At 38.3% G+C, this 16228-nt stretch overlaps 1 protein-coding gene across 6 annotated transcripts in view; it reads left to right on the plus strand.

Moving 5' to 3' along the window:
- Positions 1-16228, plus strand: part of iqsec1b (IQ motif and Sec7 domain ArfGEF 1b) — a 169710-nt gene that overhangs the window by 131688 nt on the left and 21794 nt on the right. The window contains exon 1 of one of the 6 annotated variants that reach the window (XM_082155002.1): positions 11225-13623. The exons of the other annotated variants lie outside the window; for them this stretch is intronic. Within the exon in view, the coding sequence (XP_082011128.1) occupies positions 13565-13623 (59 nt within the window). The 5' untranslated portion in view covers positions 11225-13564. Of the gene's footprint in view, positions 1-11224; positions 13624-16228 lie in introns of those variants that run through there. 6 annotated transcript variants of the gene reach the window in all.

A 16228-nucleotide genomic window follows, 5' to 3' on the forward strand; every position in this document is an offset into this window, starting at 1 on the left:
TTAAAAATGACCGTGTGAACGCTAAGCGAACCAGGACTGAATGTATCATTTTCTTTTTTGGTCCGGATCAAAAGAACCAAGAGAACCGAACTAACTAAGTGAACACACCCTAAACTACACACATCAGCTTTATTTTCTACTTGCATATGAAAGACAATGAGTCATTAAATCTGTGCCACGCTCTGAAAGATTTCAAAAGTGGGTTTTAGAGGAATGGCCTCTGTGTGACCGATGGAAACACATCACTGTTTAAGTGCACAAAACCGAAAGCTGCTTTATGGGATGAGGCGTAGACGGAGTTGCAGTGTTAGCACTGCAGATGTTTGCCTGTAGGGTGTGTGTGTGCGTGTGTGTGTGCATGTGCATGTGCCAGCATGTGCTGCCTTACATGTGGAGTTAAAGAAACAGTTTCTAGGTAGCTGAAGGGAAGGGAGGGACAGACTGAAGCATTGCTGCGGTTTGCTGGTTACGTCAGCTCTGACAGGCTGTATTATCCCAGCAACGCATCACCTTATCGTAAGATCCTCTGACACGCTATTCTGAGGAAATTCCACATAAACAATTACTTGCCACATAAAAAGGTTAGAGAGTGTGTGCGTATATATGGTTTTTATTTCTTGCTGTTAAAGGGGTCCTATTATGCCCTTTTACGAAGTTTTGTTTTTTGGGGTGTACTAGAAAATGTTTTCATGCTTGATTGTTAAAAAACACATTATTTTAAACATATTTTACATTATTACAGATCCTCTATCCCCAGTCTGGTTGAACGCATCGTTTTCGATGAAGCCTGCTTGAAATGTGCTGTGATTGGTTAGCTGGCCCAGTGTGTTGTGATTGGCAGCATTTAGCGTGTGTTCTGGAAATGTCCTGCCCCTTCATAACCGCAAGTTCTACTCAGATGTTCAATATTAACGATGGCGTCAATATCAAACCATTTCGAGCCCGATTCAGACCCTGACAATGTTAACGAACAAGAGGATCGTGCTGAACGGATTTCAAGCACGGACTTAGCAAACACGGATTTCACAGGATGTTTCAGAGTGGATATTCAGACCAGCCATTTGTTGTAGTCCTTAAAAAGAGATTTCTGTAAAAGAAAATATGTCCCTTTGCATTGAACTGTAAGCGTCTTTGCAGATGTTGTTTATCCTATTAGCCTACGCACTAACTAAAGTTAAAAAAGTTAAATCATAATCAAGGACCCCTTCAAATTTAATTTTTTAATTAAGCTTTCTGCGGACCCTCCAGCACCACATTTATAGAAAAGCAATATTTAATAAGATGGAACTCTTCAAATATTGTGCTCACGCAATGTTTATACTCCCGTTCTTTCCGTTGCTCTTTCTTTAGCTGTCACGACAAATCATGCAATTAATACCTTAAGGGCTCCCATTCATTGACGTCTCATTCATTGGAATCACACAGTTAGTTTTTTCAACCTTGCTCAAGCCTGACAAGAAATGGTCCGATTATCATCAGAAGGGTGTCACGCCCAGTCATGTATATATAGACTTCCGTGGCTTAAGTTTGGTAACATGCTGTCAACATGAGGGGAATGTTTTGGAGAAAGCAAAAGTCAGCGCAGCCTTGCTTCAGTCAAGCTTGTAAAGAAAGTTAAAAGATTTCTGGGATGGTCAGGATTTGACCCTGAGGCCTAAGAAAGGTTTACACATCCGCTTTCACAGTGGTTTTACCAGGTTATGTTTGTTTTGAGCAGAAGTGGCCAAAGTTCAACTGCAGTCACTTCTCCAAAAAATTCTTAGACTATTAAAAACAATCCATATATATATATATATTTAAATTGCATTATTCACCCTCCACTTATTAATGGCCCTTGAAAAATAAGTGCTGCCAGCCCAGTATGATTAGCATGTACATAACACAGTGTCCAGATGATGAACTGTTTGAATTTACGCTGAGTGTGAAACCGCTGCGTGAAGTGACACGATGAACCAATCAGAATCTGATCTTATTAGGAGAGAGATTCTGGGCCAATGAGATTGCACATTGGGTAGGACTACTGGGTAAAAAGTGGTTAGAACAAAAGCTCTGATTGAAAGATGGAATAGCTTGTTGTTTTAACAATTCAAGCCTGGTTGTTTGGCATGCACAAACAGTTTTAAAGGGTGTTTTTGATTAGATTTGAAAGTCCACACAACATAAGTATTTCATTTTGCTATAAAACTTCAAATGATTGCTAATAAAAGCAAAGAGGCATTAATAAGTAGGCCCACTCAGATTCTGTGCCCACAGATGCTCATTTATTGAATATTTTTGGGTAAGTTGATTACGTAATTCAGCCAAGCATGTAGTACTCTGTTTTGTTTATCACGTTTTACCATGTTTAAATCAGAGCTACACAGATTTCTTTAGTGCAGAAGGTCCACAGATTACATGCCTTTTTACTTAGCTAACTTAGCTGATGTTGAATTTAGAGTAAAGTTGAGGTATGCAGAATAAATAGAAATCTAATGTAGGTCATATTCACAGAACATATGGTTTTTATAGATGCTACATTTTATTTTTTATTGATGATTTTATAGAGAACTGGTTCTAGATCACTATAAGCAGTGAGAAGCAGAGTTGTGTTGCGTATATGTATCGGTATGCATGGACTGCTCTACACGTCTTCTGAATGCCCCTTGTAAAGGTTACTGTCGACAGCTCCCAGATGTGCTACACTATTTGTGTAACTGCAAATGTTGCCTGAGACCACCTCAGCAGGTAACTCAAGTAAGCTAGTTTGGAATTTATAGAAAAATATGCGTTTTATTGGAGTTTGTTACCCATTTTCAGCGCATGTTGGTGTGCTTGAATTTTACAGGGATCGGTTTATGTCAAGCTATTATCTTTTATAAGAACGTACTCAACTGGCACTAAAAGTGAAGCATTTTGCCAGGGGTACCAGAACATACAGGTCAATGCTCTCATCTACTGAATTTGTTTGTTTGTTTGTTTGTTAAATTTCGGCATAAAGTTATAATCTGTTCAAATCATGTATTCTGATGTTTGCCACCAGAAATATGTATATGCATCATAATGTGATATTCAATCATTCCTTGAATTTATGCTTGCATTGAAATGCAATGTTTCACATCGATTTTCAGTAACACTTTTATTTTTTCATGCAACTGTGGAAGGGCAGCATGTAATTGAATTTCATTGGTATTCATGAACTAAATGGCTGACACAAATTGTGTTGTTTTGTTGTGCCCTGACCTTGAAATTGCAAATTTCGTCAATCAGCAAGAGAAGCTGAATAAGACCACCTGGTCATCTCCGGTCTAGGGTATGTTTTTGATTGGAAATTGTTTAGATAGATATGAAGATATGGTTGTTTATCCAGTTATTACTTGCCACAGTACAAGATGATGATACAATTAGGCATAGAAACATTCCACCATTTAAAATATTCATTTTAAATATGGCTCTTACAAACATTAATGATGCTAACTACAGGTTTTTGTTTTTTTCACTACAGTTTGTTCTACTACAATTAAAGTTGATATTGTGGCTTTATGGTCAGACACTTTGGGCCCTATCTTACACCCGGCGCAATGCAGTGCCAAGCGCGACGCAAGTGTTTTTTGCTAGTTTCAGTCCGACGCAGTTATAATTTTCACGTCCTGCGCCACGTTGTTTAAATAGCAAATGCATTTGCGCCCATTTGTGCGCCCGTGGGCGTGCATGTCTGAAAACAAGGTGTGTTCTGTTGGCACGTTGCTATTTTGAGGCAACAGAAATAGACTGCGCTATTGACCAACTGAAACCTGGTCTAAAGTCAATGGCACAATATTACTTTTTTTGTTATTTAAAGACCACGTTAGTAATGTGCGCCTATAGGTGGGTCCACAACGCTCGTACTCTCTGCTTATTAAACACACAGGGACGCACAGCAGCACACAAACATGCCACATATTTAAAATAAAAGGATTACAATGTAAAAGATTGTGTACATAAAGATATGGTGGAATCCGGCTTCTCCCGTAGATGGTCTGCTTGCGCACTTTTACCTCGCGCATGAGCAGTTCCGTTTGCGCTCTGAAAACACGCTCAGTCTTTCCACCATCAAATTCCGTCACGTAAATAGCGAATCTGCCATGGCGCGAGCTCAACTGGCATTTAAAGGGAATGGGAGATGAGACTCTGATTGGTTTAACACACGTAAATCCCAAAACACACCCATTATTCGCATTACGTTTTCATCAACAGTTTATTGTAGCTATGTGGGCGCTCACTTTTTTTCTGTAATTTGGGGAAAATTTCATGTTATAAAAGATGAAGTGCTTCGCACAGGCTATTTAAGACAAATGCTAGACTAGGACACTCTTCTCCGCTCCTCAAATACATAAAACATTAGCCTAGCTGTTATATATGTAGTGTTTCTTGAGTAAAGAACAACCCGTTCAAACAACCCGTTCTTTATTTACCCTTGCACTGCAAACAAGCAGAGACGTCCAAACTGTGTGCGGCACTTTATTCACGATTGAGGCTGGGTGGTTTGTATGAGTTTTGTACGAGTTAGATGATCCAATGGATTTCTGAGATTTAGTCAAAAGCTCTTTTAATAAATATGGAGATATGAGGTTTTTGTAAGACAGCAAGGAGATTATTTACTGTAATACTGTAAGTGGCTTATTTACTGTCACCATAATTACAATGCTATTTTGATCAAAACTGTGGTTACCATAATAAAATATTGTAAGAGTGCTGCTGAATGACATGGAGGAACAGTTCTGAATGTGAGGTCTGTGATCCTTTATAAAACACAATTTTTAAGAGATAAAATGGTATCAAAGTTTTCCTGAGCGCTCAAATTGAAAACACTCCAGCCCTTCTCACGTTTCATACCGCATTCTTACGCACTGAGAGAAAATGACTTTGACATGCGCCTTGAAGTTCTCACAAAGGTCCTTGTGTGAAACTTCGCACATGTGCGAGTGAAATCGATCGTTTGATCTGCTGCACGTTATGAGCCCTGGGATCGCTCTAGAATAGATGACCATATACATTTATCACGCACTGACGCAGGACATTATTGTTAAGAAATATTCAGTGTCATCTCCTTTGTATGAACACAGAGGAATGAAAACGATTCATCTCTTTTTTGTATTAGAAATTCACAGAGGATTTTACAAAGGCTCAGATGGCCCACCTGTATAAGATTTATTCATATCCAAGTGTCTGTTTTAGAAATTGATTTTCTTTTTGCAGGTAAAAAAAATAGTCTTTTTCATTTTTCATAATTCCTCATAATAGTGTTTAGTAAAGCTAGATAAATTAGATTTTATTTTAATATTTTCTCTTTTCAAGTTTAATTTCAAGGTAAATTTTTACTTTTTTTTATGTCTATATAATTTTTATTAAGTTATAGTGATAAAGTAATTAAACTTTTTTTTATGGTTTTAGTTAATGAAAATAACCCTGATTAGAGTGCATTTGCAAACATAAGCTTTAGATAAGTTGCATTATGATGAGAAAATATGATTATTTGTCATAGGTCTCCAGCATGGTTTCACATTCACTTTTGACAATTCAGAGACAGCAAACATCTACAGTGTGTCACAGGCACCACTCCCTTCCTTTAAATCTCACCCCGCACGCACACACACACACACAGCACTTCCCCATAACCACTGCCTGCGCTTTCCTGAGCAGAGCTGGAACACACACACACACGTTAGGACGGGCGCAGAGACATACCTGGTGCCAGTGCTAACACTGTGACTGGAGCAGACGGTAGCGTTGGGAGGAGCTGGTGTGTGTAGCTTTCATATTGAAGGAGGAGAAGCAGTGCCCACATGTTTGGTGAACTCCAGTAAAGGAACTACAAGCGAGGGAGAGGAGATTTGGGTCGTGGTTTGACGGCTGGGTAGGTTAAGCACCTTTAATATTGTTAGATTTTTGTGTGTTTGGCTGTGTGTGTTTTGCTTCTGTTGTTCTTTCAGCTAATTATGCATTAGCAATGACATATCGCACGTTTAGAAAACTGCAAATAGCCTTCACTTATTTTTGCTGCATAATTAGAGATGAAGATTTGGAACAGAGACTTCACAGTGTGTGAAATGGTGATGTTTTGCAGTCCTTGAGTTTCTAAAACGACCTTGAACCCTGAGTAGAGAGAGGCTGAGATCTGAATGTGTCAGTTACCCCTTGCACCACCAACACATCTTTCACTGTGATGAGATGAGACTCGCCTGGTCACTACCCATCAATCAACGTCCCTAAAGAGACAAACACACACCGAAAAACCTTTCTGTCCTTGCTTTAGGAATGAGGGAGATCACACCAAGTACTTTCAGGGCTAATATTTCTGATTTCAGTACCAATACCTGGATTCAATTTCATGATGGAAAAATGAATAACTACAGACATTGAACGTTAGCCATTCTTACCAGGGCTTGACATTAACACCTGCCAAATGCAGGTGGATTTCAGCAGTGCCGTGTAACGCAGCCAAACTTTTGTACGGTAGTGTATGATGAATTATGTACATAAATATCAGAATGTTTTCCATTCATTAACAACATTTATAGAACATAATCAATCGTTGAACTTATATAGTTTAAAGTTGACCATCAAAAGAAAAATAACCACAGCAAAAAATAACCTATTAAACAAAAAGAAATTTCGCACTTGGTTGGATGCTTGGTTATTTGGTTATTTAATGAAATACTTCAATTCTACACTGCTTTCTCTATTTGAATACTGTATGTCCTGTGATTGAACTAATGATATATTTCTTTCAACAATTATTATTTTTTCTTTTAAACCATATATGTGACCCTGGACGACAAAACCAGTCACATGGGTCAATTTTTTTAAATTGAGATGTATATATCACCTGAAAGCTAAATAAATAAACTTTCCATTGATGTATGGTTTGTTATGATAGGACAATATTTGGCCGAGATACAACTATTTGAAAATCTGGAATCTGAGGGTGCAAAAAAATTAAAACATTGAGGCATTCACTCACACATATTTACGGTAGGAAATGTACAAAATATCCTAATGGAACATGATCTTTACTTAATATCCTAATGATTTTTGGCATAAAAGAAAAATTATTTTGACCCAATGTCTTGTTGGCTATTACCACAAATATACCTGTGCTACTTATGACTGGTTTTGTGATCCAGGGTCACATATTTTCCATGCTGAATAAATAGTAAAATTATAAATATTAAGAAAAACATTCAACCTCATTTTGATTCACCATCAATACCGATATATTTGATCTCTGATATTTTGATCTTTCTTACTTGTGCAAGCCTGGCTGTGTCTGTTGCTCAGTTTTCACTGTCTACTTCCTTTATGGACTCAAAAGTTGGCAGTATGAGGGTCATGTATCAGACAGCTGAATGAAGTCTCAGCCTGCCGCAGTCCGCCCACTGTAAGAAGCCTGTCAGCCTTGGGGTGATCTGAAGCCCCGTGTTTGAGACTTTGACAGCTGCCCGGCAGATCTCCGGCTCTAGATGGCGCTACTCTGTCTCTGCAGCACAGAAGGGAGGCAGGGAGCAGACAGGGAGGATAACAAGGCACGTCCTTCAAACTCTGTTTATTTAGACTCAACCTCAGTGGTCATTTCGTCTGGGGCCTGATAATGTCTGAGCATGTCGAAACTGCCCAGCCTGTTTGTTTGTCTTTGTGCTTGAGCAACAGAAAGGCTTTGTGTCGTTTTTCACACATGCCTCAAGACACATACCACTTCAAGCTAAATTCAAAGCCTTGTCCTCCAAACTTCTTATAATAGGTTAAAACGACATACTAAAAGCAATGCTGTTTTTTTTATTTATTTATAAGATATACATTTGTAACAGATTTAAACCTGTAACTTGTGAGTCTTTTTGTTTGATTCATTAGAAGAATCATCTCATAAGAGTATTTTATTCTTGAGTCAAACTACTAGGCTACATTGTTGAAATGTAGGTTTTAACATGGAGACAGCGAAGAAAATGCAATTGTTAACGATAACTGATTGTTAATTGTTAACTGATTGTTAACGATAACTTATAAACCATTAAAAACAGACCTTCTGTGACGTACGAGGTATTAACTTGAAAAAGGTGAAAAACTACAATACCCATGATTCTGCAGAGAATTCTCAGCCAATCAGAGAATCGTGACAAGCAAATCACACTCTTTAGCATCTACTTACAAATTTGTAGAGATATGCATATTTTGCAATTAACATAAAAAAATATATATATATCAACATTTTTTAAATCAATAGTTTTATATGTTTTATAGTTTATTACATTTCTCACAATACTTCATGGAATTATACAGTTCTCTCACTCGTTAAATCTGTCTTGTACCTTTGTCTTTTTGTCAGATTTTCAAACACTTTTTTGGCTTCGAATCAACTTTCGTAACTTTTTCGCAACTTGTCTAAGCTTGTTTGTCAACAGTCAATTGGCTAACATCTGTGTAGCAGACTCTGAAAGAGCTTAAAATACACAAATAGAGTCTGTGGTGTGTTACAGGCCTAACATCATCACATGCCACATTTGTTGTATTATCGCTACTGGATGGCATAGAGAGGTAAATGGGACTGTGCAATTTCGTCCAGTGAAGCAGCTTTCAAGCGTGGTGACGAAGTGGAAGAGCAAAGCCCGTAAAAAGCACCTGACCACAACTGACCCTGCAAAATCGAACTGTGGGGAAGCTATTTGGTCTTTTAGTCAGGATGCAGAAGTGGTTGTTTTGCATTGGATGGAGGGAATGCAACTGTGCAACACTTAATCCATCTCAAAAGCCCATGATGGGAACCGTGATGGAGGGTCACACGTGGACAGGATCCCTCAGATTAGAGATTAGACCTGTAAGAGAAGCCAAAAGCATGTTTAAGCTCCACTACGGCGTATGGGGGGAGGGGACTGCAAATATAGTTCAGCATCCCCCGATCAAACACACATTCAGATGTCCTTATATGGATAGTGCTATTCAAATTTGTCTGCAAACTTTACAAACAGGAAACGGTTATCTGTCAATCAGGACGGACTTGAAACTTGCTACATTTAAGTTGTAGATTAATATTGGGTCAGTTTACATACTGTTTACAGACAGATGTGGGAGAACGAACAGTATTTGCTAATAAACAGCTAGCTATGCAGTTAACTGGAGTTTTACTAGTCCACCGCTGCTACTCAGACTGGAAGATCACTTGTTTTTCTATTTGATCAGGTTTAAGAAGGGTGCAAGGAGCACTTAACTCAAAGAGGCTTAAATTACAGCTGGACCTAAAGGCAAACATGCTGCTATAATGTGTGTGTCTGTGTCTCAGTGCTCAGGCGGCTGCCGGGTGGATGACCAATGCCATATAATTATGTGTACATGAAGTGAGGGTGAGTTGTGTATTACAAAACTCATGTTAAGTGCCTTGGGATGGTCATTAAAATCATTCCGTACTATTTGGTAATTGTTGTTATTGTTTTGTAGCTGTATGGATTACAGAGTGGTTGTTACCTGTAAACACTAGTCTGTAGATTTCAGATTTCACATCAAAAAAGGGTTTAAAGGTAAAAAAGGAGGGGAAAAAAGTCACAATTTACCCACATGACATCCCAAACCTATGTGACTTTATTTTTTCTGTGGAAAACAAAAGGAGTAATGTTGAAGAGTTTCTTAGTTGCTAATTTTAATGTTATGAAAATGAATGGCTGTCGCATGAATGGCTGTCAAGCATCAAAATGACAAATAAAAGTACTATAAAAGTCTTTTTGCAAAAGAATTGCATATATGTAAGTTGTAATGTGGCTTCAAAAGACATATATTCCCACTCACTTTCATTATATAAAATATTATATTATATTATATTATTATTTAAAAAAAAGTCGTATGGGTTTGGAATGAAATGGGGGTGATTAAATAAATACAAAAGTACTATATCCCTTTTAGAAGGATCAGAGAATAACTATTGAGAAGGAAAGAAATGAATTCATTATCCATAGTGTAGATAACATGTAATTTCACACCAAAATCCATTGCAGAATAACACTGGGGATTTGTGTCACTGCAGACATATCTCAACAATGAGGTTTTTCCAGACAGACATAACTGAAATCATAGATTAAGCCATGCCCTGACCTCTGCCAGAAATTTAATTCACACTTTTACTGTAGATTCACAAGGTTTGCTTCTTAGGAATCAGCGGTGAGCTAACAGGAAAAATCAGCTCTTTTCAAATATACGTCTTTTCCACATTCATCTGAATTTGTTCCTTGGATTAAAGATGAGAATGAAGTCAGACCTGGAATAACACATTGGCTCTGTCCTCTGTCTTTCGAGTTCACAGGAAACTCAGCTGTCTGTCAGCCCAGACTGCAGGCCGAAAATAGCAATGAAAGAATAAACGACAGCTGGTAATGAAAAGGCATGAAAAAAACGAGTGGTGCATTGAGACTTCATAACAAATATATAGAATAAATAATAAAATAAAATAAAACGATTAATTATAACAAGTTTATTTATACCTGTGTTGCATCATAGCGCCAGTAGGTGGTGGTTAGTGTCTTTAAATGAGTCATTGAATCATTACCATTAAACCGATTCCTTCAATACTGTACGCATGAGTGAGTCATTGAATTATTCCTTCAACTGATTCGTTATAAACGATGATTCATCAACTTCTGTTGAGTGTTTTGCAGTGGTTCTGCTATGTCTTTATTTGGAACTATTTTCATTGGCTTAGCAAAAACAAACAAAGACACTGACTATATTGCGTCTAAAATGTAATTTACTCTGTATTAACTTTGTGTTTATTGAACTGTATTGCACAATCGTGCCGCCTCTTTGTTACTCCAATAACTTCTCATGAAACATCCCAAGCTGTCGTTACTAGTTCTAACGTGGCGTTTTTAAATTACTAACTGAGACGTTGACACGTTTGAACGCCAGATCCTGAATCCGTGGCGAGAGAAAGTAGATCCATACACAAAGGGATAATATTTGTTTTTTTCTTACATGTTTACATACTGCATATAGCCTACTATCATCCAAAAGTTCGGGGGTCTGTAAGATCTTTTAATATTTTTGAAAGAGGACGCATTAAACTTGTAAAATTAATTGGTAATATTGTGAAATATTACATTTATACATTTTTATCTATTTCTATAATCCATTTGTATTGTACAGAAATCATTCTGATATGCTGATTTGGTGCTCAGGAAACGTTTTTATTTATTATTATTGAAGTTGAAAACCGTTGCTGCTTAATATTTGTGGCCCTTGTTTTAGTTTAAAGATTATGTTTTTCTTCAATTTTGTTTGTATTGTCATTGTTTTATTTTCTTTAGCAGCTTGCGTCTTCATTATTATTAATAGCCTATTGTCGTTTAGACCACAAGTGCGATTTCATATGTACTGCAGCTGCAAATAGCTGAATATTCCTCAAATATAGTAGAAATAGATGTTTTGGTCATTGTGGTGTTTTAGCTGCAGTTCCGTGCAATAGAGTAACAGATAAGTAGACCTAGAAGCAAATGAATAAATTTGTCACGCTGTTTTCCTTGAAGCTTCACTCTGACAAGCAGGAAAGATTTTATTGCTCTCCAAGCCTTTTAGCATTAAAAGATTTGAGGACCTCAGTAATGAACTCTGTCAGGTGGCTCTAAAAGTCACAGTGACCTCTCGCTTCGTATAAGCTACAGAATAGTATAATGGGCTTTTGCCTGACTGACTTCAACTGCATTAATTTGTACATACAAAGTAGTAATTTATTATTTTAGTGATGTTTCGGTATTTCTGCATGTCTGTCTCATTTGGAGACTGTATTTTAGGAGTGAGTCATGCGCTATTGAACACATGACTCCTCTGACTCATTAGATGTCCTGTCCTCACAGATGCTTTTATTTATTCCATGTTTGCAGAGACATTACCAAACTGGTCCATGTGATCCGAAAGGACATCAGTAAAGATCAGTATTTCTGATTCCTGCTGTGATTTTCCCCCCATTGCTGCTTTGCACTTCAGAGCTGAAGATCTTTGACAAAGAGCACATGTACAACTTGAGGCTACCAAAGAAGAACAGATGTTGATTCTGCTGTCTGGACCTCTTTGGTCAAATTTCAACCTGTTTTAGTCTTCCTTCAGGGAGTCTTAGTTCAGGAAGAGAGCAAGGAACAGGAAATAAGAGGGGCTCTCACTAGGGAACAGCTTTGAGCTTTTACTCTAATTAGAGAACATCACTTCTCAACCGTTAGACACCAAACTCCAAGACGTCACCACCTGGAAGCTATTCGTGTTGGCTTTTTCGACGAGACTCCTTAAACCACGCAAGTCCACATTGAGAGGTTATTTTCTCGGACCCCACGGACAGTCCAAACTGCACACTTTGCACACTTGGGCGAGTGATAGCATCTGGGCTTTGCCTGAGCGACGCCCATTGTTTAGGTAATGATGTCAGAAAGGAAATGCGTAAGCCAGGCCGCCCTCCTTATGTAAGTAGACGGGAGGAGGCAAAAGAGGGAAAAGATTATAGAGATGTTTTTCAAACTGTTAGCTATAAATACGGCTGCGCGTGTGTGTTTTTAGACCTCTTTTACTAGACAGCAGAGCCTTGTCTGTGAAAAAGGCGTCAGCTGGACAACGTTTTGACATTTTGGTGTACTTTAGAAAGTTTTTAGGTGTTTGTTCCTCAATTTGAGTTCACCCCCCAAAAAATGAAAGTTAATTTACTCATCTTCATGTCGTTCCAAACCTGTGTGACTTTCTTCTGTGGAACACAAAAGCAGATATTTTGAAAAGTGTCTCAATGTTGTCCAATGTTGTTTTGGACACCATTGGCTTTCATTATATGGACAAAAACTGTTATTTTATGTTCCACAGAAGAAAAGAAAGTCATACAAGTTTGAAACGCCATGAGGGAGAGCCTCATTTATTTTATTTATTTTTTTATCTATCACTCTAATGCATCAGAAATCCACACAGCTGCTCAGAAATGATACGGTTCGGTTGTAAGTTTGAGAAGGATTCATCATGGGTGTGCAAACTGGCCGTTGACGGAGCAGCTTTTTGGCTGCACTTCTCCAGTCCAGTCTGAAGTGTGTATGCAACACGTTATGAGCTCATATTACTGCAGCCGTTGAAACCTGAGAACGAGCGGAACTTCCTCCATCCAATCCATCCAGTTTTAGTCCATCCTGCGATCGTGCTATTTATAGACTCACATCCTTTTGTCATTCCAGAGGGGCTTCCCAATCCCTTCATGGCTTTCCAGCCGGAGTTCTTTTGGCTCTGTTGTTCCAGACTCGGCGGGCCGGCCCGTTCCCTCCTCTTTGGGTCGGGCTGGTCGTTTATATTCCCGCCATCACGTAATTAGTTTTCCGGACTGTGGAATTCCCTCCCCTTCCCTGCACACCCCTCAGAGCACCCCTTCCACAAAGTCAGAGGAAAAAAGGAGAGAAGGAAAGAGCACGCGCAACGGAGAGGGTGAGGATTTAGAGGTCTTTAGTCGGACTGAGAGCGTGCCTCTTTTTCCTATGAGACGGATTTGCCTGGCGAGGAGATGGGCAGCCACAGGCCAAAGGGATGTTGATGTTTGTAGGGATCAGAAATCGACATGTGGTGTTTGCACTGCGCTTCAGACAGAAGCCAGTCTCTGCTGGAACTGGGGAGCTGGTAAGATTTCAGTGTGTGTGTGTGCGTGTGTTTCAGAACACATATAGAAGTACATATGAGAAATGTGTTTTAAGTCTGTCTCTACTGTGTTTGTTTGCATTGGGACGGGGTGTATCATTGGATCAGGGTGTGTTTTTAAGTAGATCACAGATGTTTTATGTGACATTCAGGTCAGTGGTTCTTTGTTTCTTTTACCTGCTTTGAATTATGGGGGATCTTCCTCTATTGCGCAAACCTCTCCATTGTTGCTCTCAGCGCACTTCTGCTTCTAGTTGTGTGGTTGAGTGATGTTTTAGTTGATCTGATCTTGCACCGGATAGACACATTTATATGTTATGTCATTAGCCCAAAAATTGCTTTAATGTCATTGTTATGTCATTTCTTTTCATGATGACCTCTATCCATCACTGGTTGAAAATGCTGATTGTGTTAGTCAAAAAGTTACAAGAAGAAGATCTTTTTGAGGTCTCTACTTCAGCCATTGATTCTGTATGTTTTTTTGCTAATGAATGAAGTATTTGTGTCAGTTGTTTGGCTTTATACTTGCCTCAGTCATGGAAAGGTGGCAGTAGCTAAAAAAATCTTATTAATAACAACAAATCGAGATATGTGTATTTATATTACTAGATCAGCCCCATTGAAATTTATGTAAGACCAGAATAAGCTTAGTGATATTAGTAAAGCAAGCTTTATTTGAACAATAAGTGCTTTATGCAAGATGCCGGAGCATTTCCCAGTCATCAACAGGGCTGCATTCATGCGACGTGCCACGCTTGTGAATGGAGCCTGATTGGTCCTCTAATGCTCTCAAACTTGGATTTAGTGTGGGTTTGTGTGTAACCTGAGTTAACAGCACAACATAATGTTTTTTGCAAGCCTGGAAAAAATATTACGCAAAAAGAGTTTAGTTTATAAAAGCATTTATTGTTTTTAACTGTCTAATCTTCAACATATAGCATAGAGGAAATACTAAAGTCAGGTGTAAGGGTGGCAATAAAAACCTTCAGAGCTTGAAGATTCAGAACATGAAAAAGACTCCAAAAGCAGCAGCCAAGAGTTCAAATGACACGTAGTTTAGGTAAGTGAAATGTAAATGAGCTTGTTATTTTTCCTTGTTAGACTCAGCATCTGTACTTCAGCTTCACAGCAAATTAGATGAAGTACAAAGTTAAAGTTACATAAACTCAGCAGAAATGGCTGTCAAAAAATTGCCTTATTGCGGACCCTTATGATTGTTGGAGGGTTTGAATGTAAAAAAAAATGCATTTAATTTAAGATGATTGAAATCAGTAGTGATTAGTTCCTATTTGTATCGGCATGTTGTAAGTCAATAGTTTCTTGGCTTTGAGTTTCAAACTAGTAATATAGCACTAATATAGAGGTCTTCTTTTGATAGACTCATTTAGGTGAACTCTAAAGGGGAAAGCAAGAGACGGTGCGTTTCATCTTCTGTCAGATCTTAACACCTCACCATCTTGTTAGCACTTGCGTTCTCTTACCCTTGTCAGAACCTCCCACATCTCTCTGAGCTGGACGTGACTGGAGCCCAAACTAGTCCAATAGAGGCGCCTCCTCTTGCTGCCTAATGAGACCCTCTGGAGAATAAAGAACTTCGCCAGCTGTCTTGAGTTATAGATTTGAGTATGACAGAGAGCCTCAGTTGTCTCCACACTTCACTTGGTTTGCTAAAATCAGCCATCTATAGTGTGTAAACTACATTTGAGTGTAATAAAATAACATAGTTTTGTATGTATAACATAGTTTTTTGGATAGTTTAGCCAAAAATGAAAGTTTTAAGATAATTTACTCACCCTCATGTTGTTTAAAGCTGATTTCTTTAATGCATTATGTTAGTTGAACTATCCATTTAAAGTTGGCTAAATTCTGAAATGCTCATTGTTGCCCCTAGTGGTCTGTTTGTTTCATTACAATAATGGGAAGTTACATTTTGATAGACTTAAGCTAATCTGTGTTTGTTTTAACAATGAACCTATTTCTAATTAGTGTTTTGAACTGCAGCGTATAGATTTAAGAGCGCAGCCCTCGGCTCAATTAAATCAGGCTTTTTTTTTCTCATTAAATTCAATTTGCTGCTGTGTTCACTGTCTTATAAAATAACATGAGGCAGAAAATTTAAATGAGAGCTAGATTGTCAGTCATTCAGCTTCATCCCTCCTTGTAGTTTAAACTTAGTGACTCGACCTTGAACATTTAGGCCATTGTATGTTTTTTTTTTTTTTTGCTTGCTCTAAGATGAATTAATGTCCTCCATTTCAGAAAGTTGTTCATTTTGCCCCACACCATCACTGTGATGATCTCAAAACACTTCCAAGTATTTATTTTCTGATCTTTTTCATTGAATCTATTCTCAGACCTGTCATCTGGCATCCTCAAAGGATTTTATATCGCTTGTGTTTACAATAATTGCAACTTTTTCAGACACCGTCATCTATCACAGTTTAGGGGGAGTCAGACTTTGAAAATACCCTGGTTCTCCTCAGAGAGATGAGAAGGCAACCAAACAAAATGAAAATTGTATTTGCTGCCACCCTTCAAGGGACCCGCTGAGAGCTCTTTCAGGAGACGTCAGGCGGCAGACACTGAA

Source organism: Leuciscus leuciscus (genome assembly GCF_965113295.1).
Source record: "Leuciscus leuciscus genome assembly, chromosome: 23".
Lineage (NCBI taxonomy): Eukaryota > Metazoa > Chordata > Actinopteri > Cypriniformes > Leuciscidae > Leuciscus > Leuciscus leuciscus.